General features: G+C 41.6%; 1 protein-coding gene across 5 annotated transcripts in view; it reads right to left on the reverse strand.

Moving 5' to 3' along the window:
• The window catches only part of HNF4A (hepatocyte nuclear factor 4 alpha), a 519025-nt gene that overhangs the window by 42901 nt on the left and 460941 nt on the right, over positions 1–15183 (reverse strand). For all 5 annotated transcript variants that reach the window (XM_078651943.1, XM_078651940.1, XM_078651941.1 and 2 more), the window contains one exon: positions 8707–8801. In XM_078651943.1, the coding sequence (XP_078508069.1) occupies positions 8707–8801 (95 nt within the window). The remainder of the gene's footprint in view (positions 1–8706; positions 8802–15183) is intronic.

Raw genomic sequence — 15183 nt, forward strand, 5'->3', positions numbered from 1 at the left:
CATGTGCTGTAAATAACAACCTTCAGGAGGCCAGAAGGCTGAGTAGGCCATACCAGGCTTCGAACTCTTCACCTGGCAATCAGCACTTTCTTCAAGAAACAAGCAACCAGCTTATTGAGTTATTTCTACAGCATGCTGAGCATGGTTTCCCAGCTAGAGGAAGAGTGAAGTACAACAGACCTTGTATATAGAAGCACTACTTTGTAAGACAGTTGTGCACTTGAAAAATGTTTATCCAAATGTCATGCTTTCTTAAAAAGATAGGGATGCTCCAGCTAAAATGGAGCCTCATTGGACAAGTGACTTCAAACCATTGAGCGTGTCCAATCTATACCTCCCATCTATGGTCTAGCACAACATTCCCCCTGTGACATGTACTATTTCTCTTTTTCCTTATCATTGATACATTATCTACAACTTTTTATCATTCTGTCTCAAAATCTTTGTGGTTAAGAAGCAGCCTCATTTCAATCCAGAAAAATGTAAATGTTTTTCTTTCCTTAACAAACTTTGATTTCTTTTTTGTATTCCTTTTATTTTTCATATTTTATAATAACAAGCCATGAATTTTTGCTGACCGTTGTTCAGATATCATTGGGAAAATATGAGAAAATAAACCACAACAGCTACTTTCCTTTTGCAAATATGCATTTCACACACACAGTATAAACACATTTATGATTCCATGTTTAGGTTTTGAAGGTTGTGAGCCCTGATTCTTTTGTACCTATGTGTGCTGCCCTTTCATTTGGCCTCTACAACTCTATGTTCTAGAGAATGCCTATGTGTGTAGTGTAAGGATTTAGTATGTATCTGCAATTGTAACATGATGATTCTTGACACTGCAAGAGCATAATGTTTATTTATTTAGGAGTTTAAGAATTCTTTTGGCTTAATTCAGTGCAACCATTCACAGGTGGAATAAGCATCTGAACAGGTAAAGTGGAGTCTGTAGTTGTGCTTCCACGGGTATGGCACCAGAGAGTCGGGATGTCCCATTTAGATTACAAGTTTGCATTGTTCAGTTTTCAGGAGTTTCTTGGGGCTCATATGATTGGCTTGGAATGGCTTAGAGCATTCCATAATTTTGGACCTTGACCACCCAGGAAACTGCCTCAATGGACGTCCTCTAGAACAACTGGCCCTCACTGAAGCTAATGACCAAGGAGTGGAGGTTTGGATGATAATCATGGTGACTTTTGCCTTAGAGACAACAAGGTGCCTTCCTCCATTCTAATCTCAAGGGTAGAGGGGTTGACCATTCATAGTCTACAAGTATCTATGTAGCTGTTCTGGACTGTCACCTCTATTTCATTAGTCTTATCTAAAAAAGAGAAGCTAATGGAAACCAGGTGTCCGGACTTGAAAAGAAGATGAAAAGGCCCGTGATTGGGCAAAAGTGGGATCAAGAATATGGGCTACAGATAAGGGACTTCAGTTAAAGTTTATGGAAGAAGAGTGATGAGGATGTGAAAAATGTCATATGTCTATCAAGGACAGCAGGAAAAACCTGAGACCCCACTTAGGATGGGATTAGATGGCACAGTCCTCGACTGGTTTAGTTCCTACCTCCAAAACCGATCTCAGAGATTCCTAATCAACAGCAACCTGTCTGCTCCCTCCTTGGTCACGGTGGGAGTCCCTCATGGATCAACGTTGTCCCCCACCCTCTTCAACCTCTACTTAGAACCCCTTACCGAAGTCCTTCGCACTGCAAATATCTCCTACTATATGTACGCCGACGACACTCAGATCTACATAAAAACCTCATCTCTTGAGGAGATCCTCACCTTGAATGAGGCCCTGAAGCTGACCGTCCAATGGCTCTCCTCCAACCAACTCAAACTCAATGCTAAGAAAACTGAGTTCCTCCTAATCTCCCAGCCCAAAAGCAACTCTGAGATCCAGACATGGATTAAAGCTATCACAGCCTTAAACTGTCCCCCGACCATTGTGGACTCGGCCAAATCTCTGGGAATTACCTTGGATTATAACCTAAACATGCGAGACCACATCAACTCCATGGCCAAATCTGCCAGATTCCACCTGAGTTACCTATGGAAACTGAAACCCTTTCTTGACGCTCCCGACCTAAAACTTGCAGTACAATCATTAGTTATTTCTAGGCTGGAATATGGTTGCTCCACCCTCTCTGGTTTACCCAAGATCTCCCTAGCACCCTTAAAAGCCTGCCTCAATGCAGCCACCAGACTACTTACCGGCACGAGGAAATTTGATCACATCACTCCTCATCTGAAAGCGTTGAACTGGCTTCCTCTCGAGGCTAGGGTTCATCTCAAACTGGCATGCATCACGCACAAGGCCCTACACTCAAACTCCCCTGCGTATCTTGCACAGAAACTTGTGAAATCCAGAGGAAGCAGAAATTGACGATCGGCCAGTGCCCTCCTACTCCAGCCTGTATGCTTTCGGAAAAAAAAAAATATAATCGGGCGTTCGCTCGGGCTGTACCAAGAATATGGAACTCCTTTCCACCCGCCATCAGAAGAATCCCTTCTCTGGCACGCTTCAAAAAGGAGGATAAATCCTTCCTCATGGGTAAATTCCTTGGCTAAAGCCGTTTCACAACCACCTCAGAGACTATTGCCCTCATCCTGCGACCGCGCCCCATCAAGAAACCGGGGGTCTGTCTTCAGTAATAGTAATTGTAATGTTATCCTTGTATTACTCCATCCTTCTGGTACCCAGCACCCGCTCCCCCCTAATGTACAGTACTCTTGTGATATCCTGCCTATTGTATGACTCCCTGACTTTGTAAAGCGCTCTGATGTACAGTATTTGTGTGATATCCTCCCTATTGTATAATTCTCTGATTCTGTAAAGCGCTCTGATACCCTAACGGGTCAAGTTCGCGCTCTATAAAACACTAAAATAAAATAAATAAAATAAAATAGATCAGTCAGTGCTACAAGATCTGTAGAAAAGGCCTAAGTACTCTGAAAACTGCATCAGGAGGCTACTTCCAATCAGTCAGTCTCAGTCCATATTGGGAATTGTGTCCTTAATGAAGTTTCGCAGGGGACACATTTATGTGTTTTTTGCTAAATGGCACACATTGAAACTAGGAGGTCCAGCACATAACCACAGGCTAAATCATGTCTGAACTTGCCCTTCCACATTTATGTACTTACATCTTCCCCAGCACTGCTGGAGCATGCATGTCAACAGTATGTATAGAACGAATGGGTTGAACAATCCTTCTGGTGTCTCAGTTGTCAGAAGCCATGCGCTGCAAGGCTCAGCACTATGGATAAGATGGGTGGGCAAACACTGAGGCAACCACGCAAAGATCCCTCATTTCCTTTGGTGTTCCCAGCTGGATGCTACCCAACCATCGTACGCTTCCCACATCAGCCAAGGGCAATAGAAAGGTAGCACATTCTCCAGCTCCCTGAAAGTGCATAGCTGACTTACATTGTTTCATTGGTAGATCTGAAGTGACTTACTGCTGACTTACTTGTGAATGTTAAGGAGTAGGGCTATGTGAATTAGATTGTGAGATTTCAATGAAGCCACCAGAAAAAAGACACACAAAGGGCCAGTAGGCAGCATGATGAATCCACCCCAGCATGATCACCCGAAGTACTGAAGCTCATGGAAACCTTTTACATACGCAAAGGGCGGTAGCAGGTAGAAAACCTCTGGTGAAACAACCACCACAGAAATCCACTAGGTAGGCAAGCGATCTCTACATATAATTTAATGTGAGATGGAAAACTATACATCTGATATTAAGCAACATGTAGCATGGGCAACTGCTCATCCACTCTTTTGGTGAATATTTATTTATATCAGACTTGCCATCATCCTTAAACAGCACAATTTACTATCATTGACTTTTATGGGATCACGTTCCAAAAAAATGAATAGAATTATCCCCCCCCCCCATTCTAATCCTAGAGTTGCAATACATCAAGAACACAAATGTTGGACTACAGAACATTTGGTAGGAATATCCTATTTATGAAATGACAGTTACAAAAACAGAACTATTTGATGTCACAAAAATAAACATCTTGGTTTTGAATTTGTTTTTTACATACTATACTATGCTGCCCTATACTATACTATACTATACTACACTACACTTTACTATACTATACTATACTATACTATACTATAGTATACTATATTACGTCATACTATACAATACTGTACTTTTAGGTGCTGTACTATTATACATGATGCTATGCAATGCACACTATACCATACTAAAATATCTTACAGTATAATATAGAAAATACATAACAGGTTACTGTGTACCCCTGACCAATATTGTCATTGAGGGGTTCTGGTGACATCGTAAACCACTGTGACGTAGGACGAGTTGTTTGTACAAGAAGTCCAAGATAGCAGCACTGGTCCATATTACATGTTACCTATTATGTATTTGTGATGAAGAGGACACCAAACTTACCTTTGGGTCACCCTGGAATGGACATTCCGTTGTTCGGAGTCAGGCTAGTGCACCCTGGGACTTGGAGGACGAATCGCGTTTATACCAATCACCATCCCTGTGTACTGTCTCTCCACAGCGAGGTCCTGTGAACATCCCGGAAGTGGGCGGAGATGAACTAGGAAGTAGATACCACACTCCAATGAAAAGCGGAGGAAACAGGAAGGAGTTGTCTGTGACCAATGGAGAAGAAGACGAACGAGTAAAGACGGAAGACTACGGAGACTGGAGAGAACCTGTTGAGGACGACGCGGGAAGTTGACGAGCGGTGGACCGAGTATTGGTGGTGCCCACTGGAGGAGGCTGGAGAGCGGCCACAACTCTTGAGAGTTGCGGCGGAGCCGGTGAGTTATACTGTCTCAGGGGACCAGGAAACTGAGAGCGGGAGGCGGGAGGGGTGTCACGGGGAGGGTAGGGGTACATAGCTTGGGTGATACCGAAGTCGCACGTGATAGTATTGAAGTCTCTTGTGATAGTATTGAAGTCGCTAGACACATTGGTTTCATTTACACGGGCACCAACAACAACAGCACTAATTTCACCCCCCCCCCTTTCTATGGTTACACTTTCGGCGACAAACGCCACCTTTTTAAGTTTCGACCCTAGTTCTCCATTACCACTTGTCCCCCCCTCTCCCATTTAATATTGGATTTAACCCTGTGGACACCCTCTCAAACGATCTTCCCCTCACTCCCAGGTGTGGTGACTGGTAGAGTGGTAAACCTTCACTTAAAACAGCGTAACTGACGGCTCCATTTCTAGTTCCTCTTCTATGATCCTCCGGGGAGACCTCACCAAGACCAAAGAGGAGCCCGGAACATCTTCTACGGCAACCCCGTCCAGCTCCCCACCAAGTGAATCAGGAGAAGACCAAGAGGAGATACACTCTGCACCAGTTGATAACTCACTTGTTGACAATAAACAACGTTCTTTTGGAAAATATATACAGCCTCCTTGCCTGTTTATCAAGCCTGCCTTCCCACAGTATTCGTTTTAATTGCATAATGGCCATTGACTGGAATTAGAGGTCCCTATTAACAATGGTAAATTTACATGTGTAGATTTACTCATGTAAATGTGTACATTTACTCTTATGCTTTGTAATGACTTTACTATTTTTGGCTATTCTCCATCTTCATCAAATTACTTTATTTTGGCCACCAGGGCCATACAAGTGGGAGCATTAAAAACATACAATTAATAATACATTCTTATAACATCATCAAGAAAGCAATTACAAAGCTAAACTATATGCAATTGTGCAAGCATTGTTTACAAAGTAATCAATAATTCATATTTAAACTCACAGCTTATCTAAAAGATATAAAAATATGCCTCGTTATTTATAAAAGGAAATACCACTGTGTCAGGCAATTAGTAAGAAAGGTGGAAGAGTGCAAGATAATAGTGCAGTGTAATGAGATCAAGTGACATGGCGGTGGAAGGCTTTACTATGAATCACCCACATTGCGCCAAGCAACTTAGAGATGGGAATAACTAGAACTGGGCGGGAATCTGAAATGAGGATATTTAGAGCCTCTTGGTGGGTGCGCACTCCAAGTAGTCTGCGTGTCGGTCCAATTCCGAGTTTAAATCTACCACAAAGTGGAGACTTACATGTCCCCACCACTGGAAACCAGGAGATGGAGCCAAACTTATGGATGTAAAGTTACTACTAGTAATTTTTCATATGTAGATGGAGGTCTCCACCACTGAAGTGGAGCACTCCTTGTAGTAAAAGATAGAAAAAAGTACAAAACTTTAATAAACTTTAAAATATTTTAATATAAAATAGGTTAATGTGAAATAGTAAGCTAAAATACTTCGATTTGTTTTGTAACCGAGAACAAATAAAACAAATGTTAAAGGACTATTATTTTAAAAATATAGGCAATTAATTGATTTAAATATATTTAATTAATGTATAAGAGATTTATTTAAAGATTTATTTTATTTAAAAAAATCCAATCTACAGTAAAACGTCTTTTAATTTAGTCTGTATAAAAAAATACTAAAGGTTATTTATAGAATTAATTTGACATCATTTGCATTTATTTCACAAAATATCAAAAGCCAAATTCATTTATAAATTTGACAAAGTTTAATAAGCATGTATAATAAAGAATTATGTATTTTTTATTTATTATTATGTTTGAATCACTTAATAAAATGTTTATATCTTTACTAAAACTCAAAAAAATGTAACTCATTATAACATTATTTCCCAAGGTAAGTTTTATTTTAAGTCCCCGCGGCCATTATTTTCTCTGTTGCAGGACTTACTCCAGGGTTGAACTGGAGTATATTTACTTGTGTTTTGGAACCTTTAGCCTTTCATTACCATAGGAGTGCAGTTTGTGAATAGAAATGGGCTTACTCTTTGTGGGCGAGTGTGGGTGTCCCACCAAAAACCTCTCCTTAGCACTCTCTTGCGCCCTCCTTAGCCCTTTCTAAAACCGTCTTCCTACACAACTTTCTTCTCCTGGATCCTCCTGAGAGTTGATGGCAACTAGTTAAGATTTCACTGTGAATTGAAAAACCACAGTATCACCTTATTCTTCGGTCCCACTTCTACCTAACTTTACAAGGAGTTGGCTGTTGCCAATCTGCTATGGACTTCACCCTAGCTCAGCCACCGAATATGCCACACTCTTCTCGCCCACTCTAAATATAATAATAAATATGAAAATTGCTCTGAATAATCTGATTGCTCGTCCAACAGGCAGCATTGCTGCAAGCGGCAGTCTATAGATCATTAATGAAATATGTTGCCAGTGCCATTTTTTCAATGAACTTGCAGGTCATTAGGTTTATTCAGGATAGAGCAATGAGGCTTTCACCTGACTATGGTCGCCTGAAAGAGACCAGTTCTGTATACAGAAAGGCACTATATTGGTGACCTTTAGGAAACATTACTGGTCAGTTTCAGGTGATTACTGATCAGAGTGATTTTGGTCATTTAGGTGGCCAAGCATTGCAAAATTGGTTTTGTGTGGCCAAATTAGTTTTTGCCTTTGTATTAATATGGATTGCAAAAAGTGATCCCCCTCATCCCCATCTTACGCCATTGTCCCTGCAAACCATCTAGTGCACCATTCGGCTTTCAGGCCACCGGGATCGCACAACATTGATTCCACCAGGGTGTATGAATATTTTGCACCTTCAATTGCTGCAACTGGCAGTCCAAAATTCTAACTCGTGGGGTCTTACAACTGGGTCACATACAAAAATGGGCATGAGAAACAGTCAGCTCATGAATGGAAGTAATGCAAAACCATTAAATTGGGTTGTATGACGTTACAATGCTTACTTTTACAAAGCATACCTTTACAACGCATGCCATTACAACGAATTTTTAAAAACTACCTTAACAACGCATTCCATTACAATGCATACTACCTTTACAACGCATATCATTACAACGCATAACATTACATTGCATGTATGGTAAGTATTGGATAGTGTAGGGGTAAAAATTACTATTCTAACTCCAAGGGGGGCAAAAGTAGGGTAAGTGTTGGATAGTGTAGAGGTAAAAATTACTATTCTAACTCCAGGGGGTGCAACAGTAGGGTAAGTGTTGGATGGTAATGGTATGCGTTGTAATGGTATGCGTTGTAATGACTGCGTTGTAATGACATGCGTTGTAATGGTATGCGCTGTAGTGTCATGTGTTGTAATGGTTGCGTTGTAATGGCATGTGATGTAATGGATTTTGCGTTGTAAAAGTACGTTGTAATGGTAGTGCGTTGTAAAATTTGCGTTGTAAAGGTTGTGTCCCATTAAATTGCAGCTGACTACTTAGAGAGGAGCAGCGAGATAATGTTATTGATAGAACAACTAACAATGTCCAACCATGCATCAAAGGGTTGTTCTTTGTTCGTCTGCTGATTCCGCCTACTTTTCGGTGACAATACCCAAAGTCAAATCCCACACGATTCCTATTAGTTACAAACATTTGTTTCATGTGTGACTGTCAGCTACTTTGTACAATTACAGTTTTCTGCTGAACTTGACCCTTTGTGCAATTTACCTGCAATCCTGAGTAGGTACATTATCGGTGTTGCACAAATAACAATTACAGTCTGTAATCAGGAGTTCACAGCTAGTATTCATCTACACCCATTCTTTTAAAAAGGTTGTTAAACTACGAACTGAGATCACATCCTGACTTGTAAAATAGATAAACTAAAACGAAGTAAAGATTTTTGTACAGATAATAGCCTCACCTTCTTTCTTCATGCCAGCTCGAAAGCATTTCTTTAGCCTGCAGTATCGACACTGGTTCCTCTTGTCTTTATCTACAACGCATTGTCTGTTGAACCTATTAAACGAGAAAGAAAGTCGTGAAAACTGCTTTCTTTCCAACAGTCTTTCAGATATGAACGTTTTCGGTGCAACTATCATATTAGTTTAATTATTTCACAGTTGTATACAGTGCTCACTCTAGGCATTATTACGAGTATGGTGGTCAGACCGCCAGGCCGCAGCGCCACGGTAGTGGGAATGCGCCAAGCCAGCGGCATCCCGATTGCCGCATTACGACTTGAGTGCTGGGCTGGCGGTGTGACTGCAGCAGTTCCGCGGCGGAGGCATGCCTCAGCTCATAGAGAGAGCCTAAAGCAAATGTCGCCGCCGTGCAGCGCCACTTGCATGTCGGGCACACTGTTTGCATGCACCATGTTGTGCATGGCACTCGGTGCGCACACGACAGGCATTGTTTCCGTAGGCCCCGCTTTCCTTTTGAAAACAAACACTTACCTTGAAGTCGGTCCCAGGTCGCTGCTCCTGCTTTCCTGTCTCCGGGCTACAGGAATAGAAAGCAGGCAGCCAGGCTCCCGCCCCTAAGCCAATGACAATGCTGCCATGCAGCGTTGTGATTAGTCGGAGCACCGTGACACAGCGCTCAGCCCGGGGCTGGAGGGGGGGCATGTTCTCCATGCAGACTGTAATGCAGCCTGCATGGAGAACAGGGAAGGGCGTATGACTGGGCCTAATAAACAGTCATTGCGCACTTAGGAGTGGTCAACCACTCCTTCCCTGCCCTGTTCTGTGAGCAGAGCAACCCCGCCCATCAGCAAAGCAGCACGACCCATCAGGAAACTTAAAGTTATTATCATTTTATGTTTCTCTTCTTCACACTGCTTAAAACCAGTGGGGAGACGGTCCACCATAGCGGAGGAGCCGCCCATGGACTTCTCACTGCAGATATGACCCCGAAAATAAACTGCTTCGAGTCGTCTGAAAGTACCAGGAGATAGCAAATATCTCATGGAAAGGTCAATTTGCAAAAAAACTAAATCTAATCCTCCGTCCAAACAGGTCTGTATCTAGAGCGTGGCTAAGCATGAGCAAAAAGTACCCAATATGCCAGTCGTTTAGGGCTTGGTTCATCAACCCAATAATTAGTATATCCACTTAGGTTTTCAGAAAACCTAATAATTGAACTCACAATATCCACTAAAATTCTCTGGACAGATTTTTTCTTCATGCATATTCAGTGTTTAGTTGTTGAAAGCCTGATTTGATTTAACTATTTGGGAGGTGGTCAAAGCCAGCCTAGACAATAAAGGGTTGTCCATTGTATGTATATAATATGTGTGTGTATATAATACATTTCAGAGAAAACTATAGAAATTTTACACCAATCTATTTATATTGTATTTAAATTTACCATACTTCTTGTGAAACTATACAGCAGAAAGAAAATAGGTCAATAGGACCTGTGCCACACGGAAAATAGGTAAAGGTTAAAGTATTTCTCACAACAGATATTTGGAGTCTTTCTGTGATTAACTTTCTGATTTCAGTGCCCACCAACAAAATTCCTTTTTGTTATGTGTCAAAGAGTACAACTGTAATTTGTAAGTTCCATAGGTGCTCTAAACCCATCTCGATTCAAACCATTATTCTGTACTTGCAAGGAAATGTGAAGAGGTGTCTCTGGCCCACAAACTCATGGACAGGGAGCCCAATCAACCCCATTCCTTTCGCAGTTCAACAAGATATTCAAAGGATGGCTGCTCCCACTTCACCTTGCTGGATGGTTAATCTCTCACCCTAGTCAGTCAAGCATGCAGAAATTCACATGGGCAAGCGCCTTCCTCAGACGCGCTCTGCAATTTGATGAAGTTGGCAGGACAGTCAACTGTTTCACTCTTGGCCATATTAAAGATTAATTCACTGCTGGTTGTTGATTGTCATCACAAATTATCCATTCCAGGGTCGAGTAGTCCTTGATAACTCTGCAGACATTTTATTAAAACTCATCGGTATAAACATCGCCATCCTCCATTTGTACGTGCGACAGTTGAATTTATCACGACATTGGACCCTTGTGTTGATTCAGCACTTTACATATCATCCTGAAATGGGTTTAAAACTCCTCTTGGTAAAAGCTTAGGTGATATTGCTCTTGTGTAATAGTTAATGTAAGGACCGCAATGCACCAGCTGACTATGGTTTAATGATTCATCGTGATCAATTGGTAGGCATCTTTTGAACTTAAGGTAATTCATTTTATTCTCCAGCTGCTTAAACCCAATGCTTCACTGCAATCAAATTTACTTTCTTATTTGAAGAAGGTGCAATACCATGAATGCATGCACCAAGCTGCCAAACCTCAAGGCTTTGAGAGATTGAATTTATCAATCTCACATCCAAATAACAAATGCCACCTTTGCAAAACCTCTCATTCTATTCCACTTCTCTCACTTCCACTCATCTATTATGCTATCCTCCATCACATTTTCTCTTGTGATTCCCTGTCTCTCACCTGTGCCATCTTCCACTGCTGTGCCAGCTCCTCTGCCATCCCTATCCTTTTCAGCCATCTCGCTTCGTCCTTCCATCGTATGACCACCAGGCCCCCTCTGTCAACGTCTGTCTTGACTTCTCTGTATCATCTCACCATTTTGATGAAGGCTCCCCTCCTCACCTCACCCCACTCTCTTACTCCTACCACTTATCCTATCTCTTTCCCTTACTCTCCCTTATCCTCATCCCCCTCTAGACAATGACACAAGTGTACACATGTACCAGGACATAAAAGTAGAGATGTGACTGACGTAATGGGATCGTATATGGAAAAATTGCAAAAAAAACCAAATGATGGACAGAATGCTGACCAATGCCATGCATTCACCCCCGGTACAGAGACCTGTGCCTAAAACCATCAGGTTTTTTTTTCTTACCATGCTATTCCAGTTTAGACTCAGTCATATGCAAATCAGTCTCGACCCTGCTCCTCTTGGGAACAGTCCAGCCCGAACTGCCAAGCCAGGTCCTACCTGGACCAGAAACAAGAATCTTCACCAACTTTCACTTAGCAAAGTGCCGGCCATTTTCAATGGGCAAACTAGCACCCAAACAAAGGTATCATTCCAACTGTCAGCAGAAAGCAAGGTTTAAAAGATAGCTATCAGTTCTCCAAAGAACAATTTGATGGAAGAGTTGGATGGATGGGCCAAACATGGAAAACGCTGTTTCTTTGTTTGAGTTCTGGACCATCTTTCCTATCTTTTACTCTCCTCACAGAATGAAGACACGCAAGGCCTTTTGGGTGCCGTCAGGCATTTCCTCTTCTATGTTGATTCTTTCTTGGAAGGAACCGGGTTTTCCAATGACAGAGACCCTTCTTTCAATTTTTTCATTTAAAAGGTCTCCTGGTCTCAGGAATTAATGCTTTTGGGCAAATTTATTGGCAATACATTTAACAATAGTAAGTCTCTGGGTGCCTATGTTTTTCTTTGGCTGCCACGAGGAAGTACCTCTTTTAGTATCGGGTCTTTGAGCACTGAGGTGGAAGTACATGAGTACATCAATGATTTAAAAAAAAAAAAATTATATACATGTTAGAAATTATTTCCATTTCAACTAAGAAGGCTGCCAAAATACAACTACATATATTACCACAGTGCAAGCAAGCTAGTTATATCCATATTTGAAAACTATACTTGAGATCCGGTATGAATGTAGCTTTTGCATGAGATTTTCAGGTAACGGGGACTTTAGAATGTTCTTAGCAAAATGTAAATGCTCATATATAAAACCAAACAGTGATCCAGTAGCATCTAAATTCAGATTCATTTTTTCAAGTATTGTCTACTGGTGACTGATGAAGAGAAAGTCAAGAATGGGCCATAAAAAATCTGACCTTGAGATGCACACTTTTTTATTTATTTTTTATTAAATATACATATTTTAACTAGAGCTCTAAGCTCTAGCATGTGATTTATAAATGATTTGCATTTACAAGCAAATTAATCTCCAGTGCTAAATATCATTCCCTAGAAGGTCAAATTCAGATTAATATTTTTTTATAATGCACGGGAGCCTGCAAACCCTGTATAAAAAAGAAGTATCCGATATACTTGTTACAGTCAAGTTGTGACATCACAGTGACATAGCTGCTCCTCCATAATAATGTATGAAAGTTGAGTTGTGATGCTATTGTGCCTTCTGCCAGAGCCAGCACCCAAAGTGAATGCAGGTCGTGGAGCATATTTGCAGCTGAAGTTTACGCAACAAAAACGAGAACTTGCTTTGCATTTCTCTGACTTGTTTTTCTAAAGTGAACAGAGATCAGCAGAAAGGAGATATGTATGGCAATTGTTTATATTTTGCACTAAAGGACGCTGCAGGAACAACAGAATCTCTCATCTTGTTTCTACATATTTTGAGCGACACCATTTTTCAATCTAACTTACATTAAGCTGATTGTAATATCTTTTTACAACTGATTGCTGTTTTTTGGTGTGTTCTTTTTTGCACTGCAGATTCTGTTCTTATCATTTTTGTTTTGAACCATGGTATTGCTTTCATGTGAAGGGGCAAGACATTAAGGATTTAATGGGTTTGTAGGAAGGGCAATATTATGGCCATGTCTTATAAGAAATAAAATACCCTCTGTCGTACCTCAAAAGGATAATGCAAGAAACCTCAGAGGTCCATGCCCTCATTATGGAACTAACTCGGCATTGAATCTAATTCCTCTCTATAGTCATGGAATTCCACTGTGACTTGTAATAGCCTTATAATTTATGGCAGAGGGTACTTTATCTCATGTACATAGAAGACGTTTATATCTATATACAAAATTGTATTTCTTGTAGGAAGGAGTATGAAGACACTCAAGGCCTTTTGGTGCTGTGGTGACAAGCAGCTAAGCATTTCTCGCTTCGGACCATTACTTTTTGATCTCTTTGCAGTTCATGAGAAAGATCTGGAAGGCAAATTGTTTTTCTACATTTTGAAAGTATAGCACAGTGTTTCAAAACAAGTGAATAATAGACAATGGTGAGAATCCTAAACTTTAGTCATGTGTGTGATGTATGTTTATGTCTTCAAGTGTTAGAGATTAGCCAAGCAGCAGAATTTGGAACTCACACAAGCTTTGAAAATGTTTCTGAGAGATTTTGCACTACATAGAATTATAATAGTCCAATAGTCAACTGTCTAAGTTACAGGGTTAGGTTTAACCCTATGAGTGCTGCCGTCGGCCGTTGAACGTTCGGAGCACTACCTGGCTGGTGCTGCGAACGTTCAACGGCCGACGCGGCCCCACCCACTCTCTAGAACGACCGCACTGCGCCAAAATAACGGCCGCAGTAAAAGGGTTAATATAATTCTATTCCGAGTAGAGGAATTAGTGTGAAGAGTTAACTGATGAGTTATTCCGAATCTTCGTGAGAAAGTGGGGTTAAAATAACTTTGTATGCCTTTGCATTGTTTTGTATTGTACTACAAAGAATATTTAAATGTTCTATGTGAAAATGGACTTCAGAGCTTGTTTTATCAAAAGTGTGTCAAAACTGCGACAAACATGTGCACCCTACTTTTTGCACCCCTGGGACACTTTGATATTACATATGTTACTGTAAATGCTTGTGCGGCCCCTGCTGTAATACAACTAGTGCCTGTGCACATTTCACTGCTATGATCTCAAAGGGGGAATTTCCCTTATTTCCATGGAGCTGGCCCTGTGCTGTATTTAAGATGCGAGTTCAGAGGCAAAGAGTCCATCATAGGCACATTAGCTATGTACCCCATAGAGGTTTGCTCACCAACCACCGAGTGCACCCTTTGGTAGGGAAAATGAGTTCAATTGACCACTATGCATCCCCCTGCAGGCAGGTGCAGTTACACGCTGCACCCTCCCGCAGAGGGGTCCTCTAACCCCCTTTCAAATGCAGGCTGTACCTGAAATGTATATGTTGCGTTGTTCAAGAAGTAGAACAAATTACACTCAGGTCCCTTACTATGATTGTCATTTACAATTTAGGTTTTTTCTTTTTTAAGGATTTGGCCAAAGGACGATACAACAGTGGCAGCTGCCTCGGAATGGGGGTGGTGGGGCAGGCTGGGGTGGTTGGGGTTGGATATGGATTACAAAAGAACCCCATACCTTTTCCTACGCCACCACGCCGCTTCTCCTCCATCCTCTTCGGTCTGCTACAGCACCGGAAGCACTCAGGCTTCCAGGCTCCCCCAGCCAATCAGGATGCTGCAGAAGCAGCATCCTGATTGGTCTGAGCAACCTGTTTGGACGCTCAGGCAGTGCCTGGGGTGGCTGGGCATGTTCTTCACAGAGCTGTGCAACACAGCCCAATGGAGAACATGCAAAGTGCGCATGACGATTTGGCCAGCCCTAGAGAGCCGGCCAAACTGTCATGTGCACTTAGAGGAGTGCAAACCACTCCTCACTC

The sequence above is a fragment of the Lissotriton helveticus genome, chromosome 7 (assembly GCF_964261635.1).
Source record: "Lissotriton helveticus chromosome 7, aLisHel1.1, whole genome shotgun sequence".
In the NCBI taxonomy this organism is placed as follows: domain Eukaryota; kingdom Metazoa; phylum Chordata; class Amphibia; order Caudata; family Salamandridae; genus Lissotriton; species Lissotriton helveticus.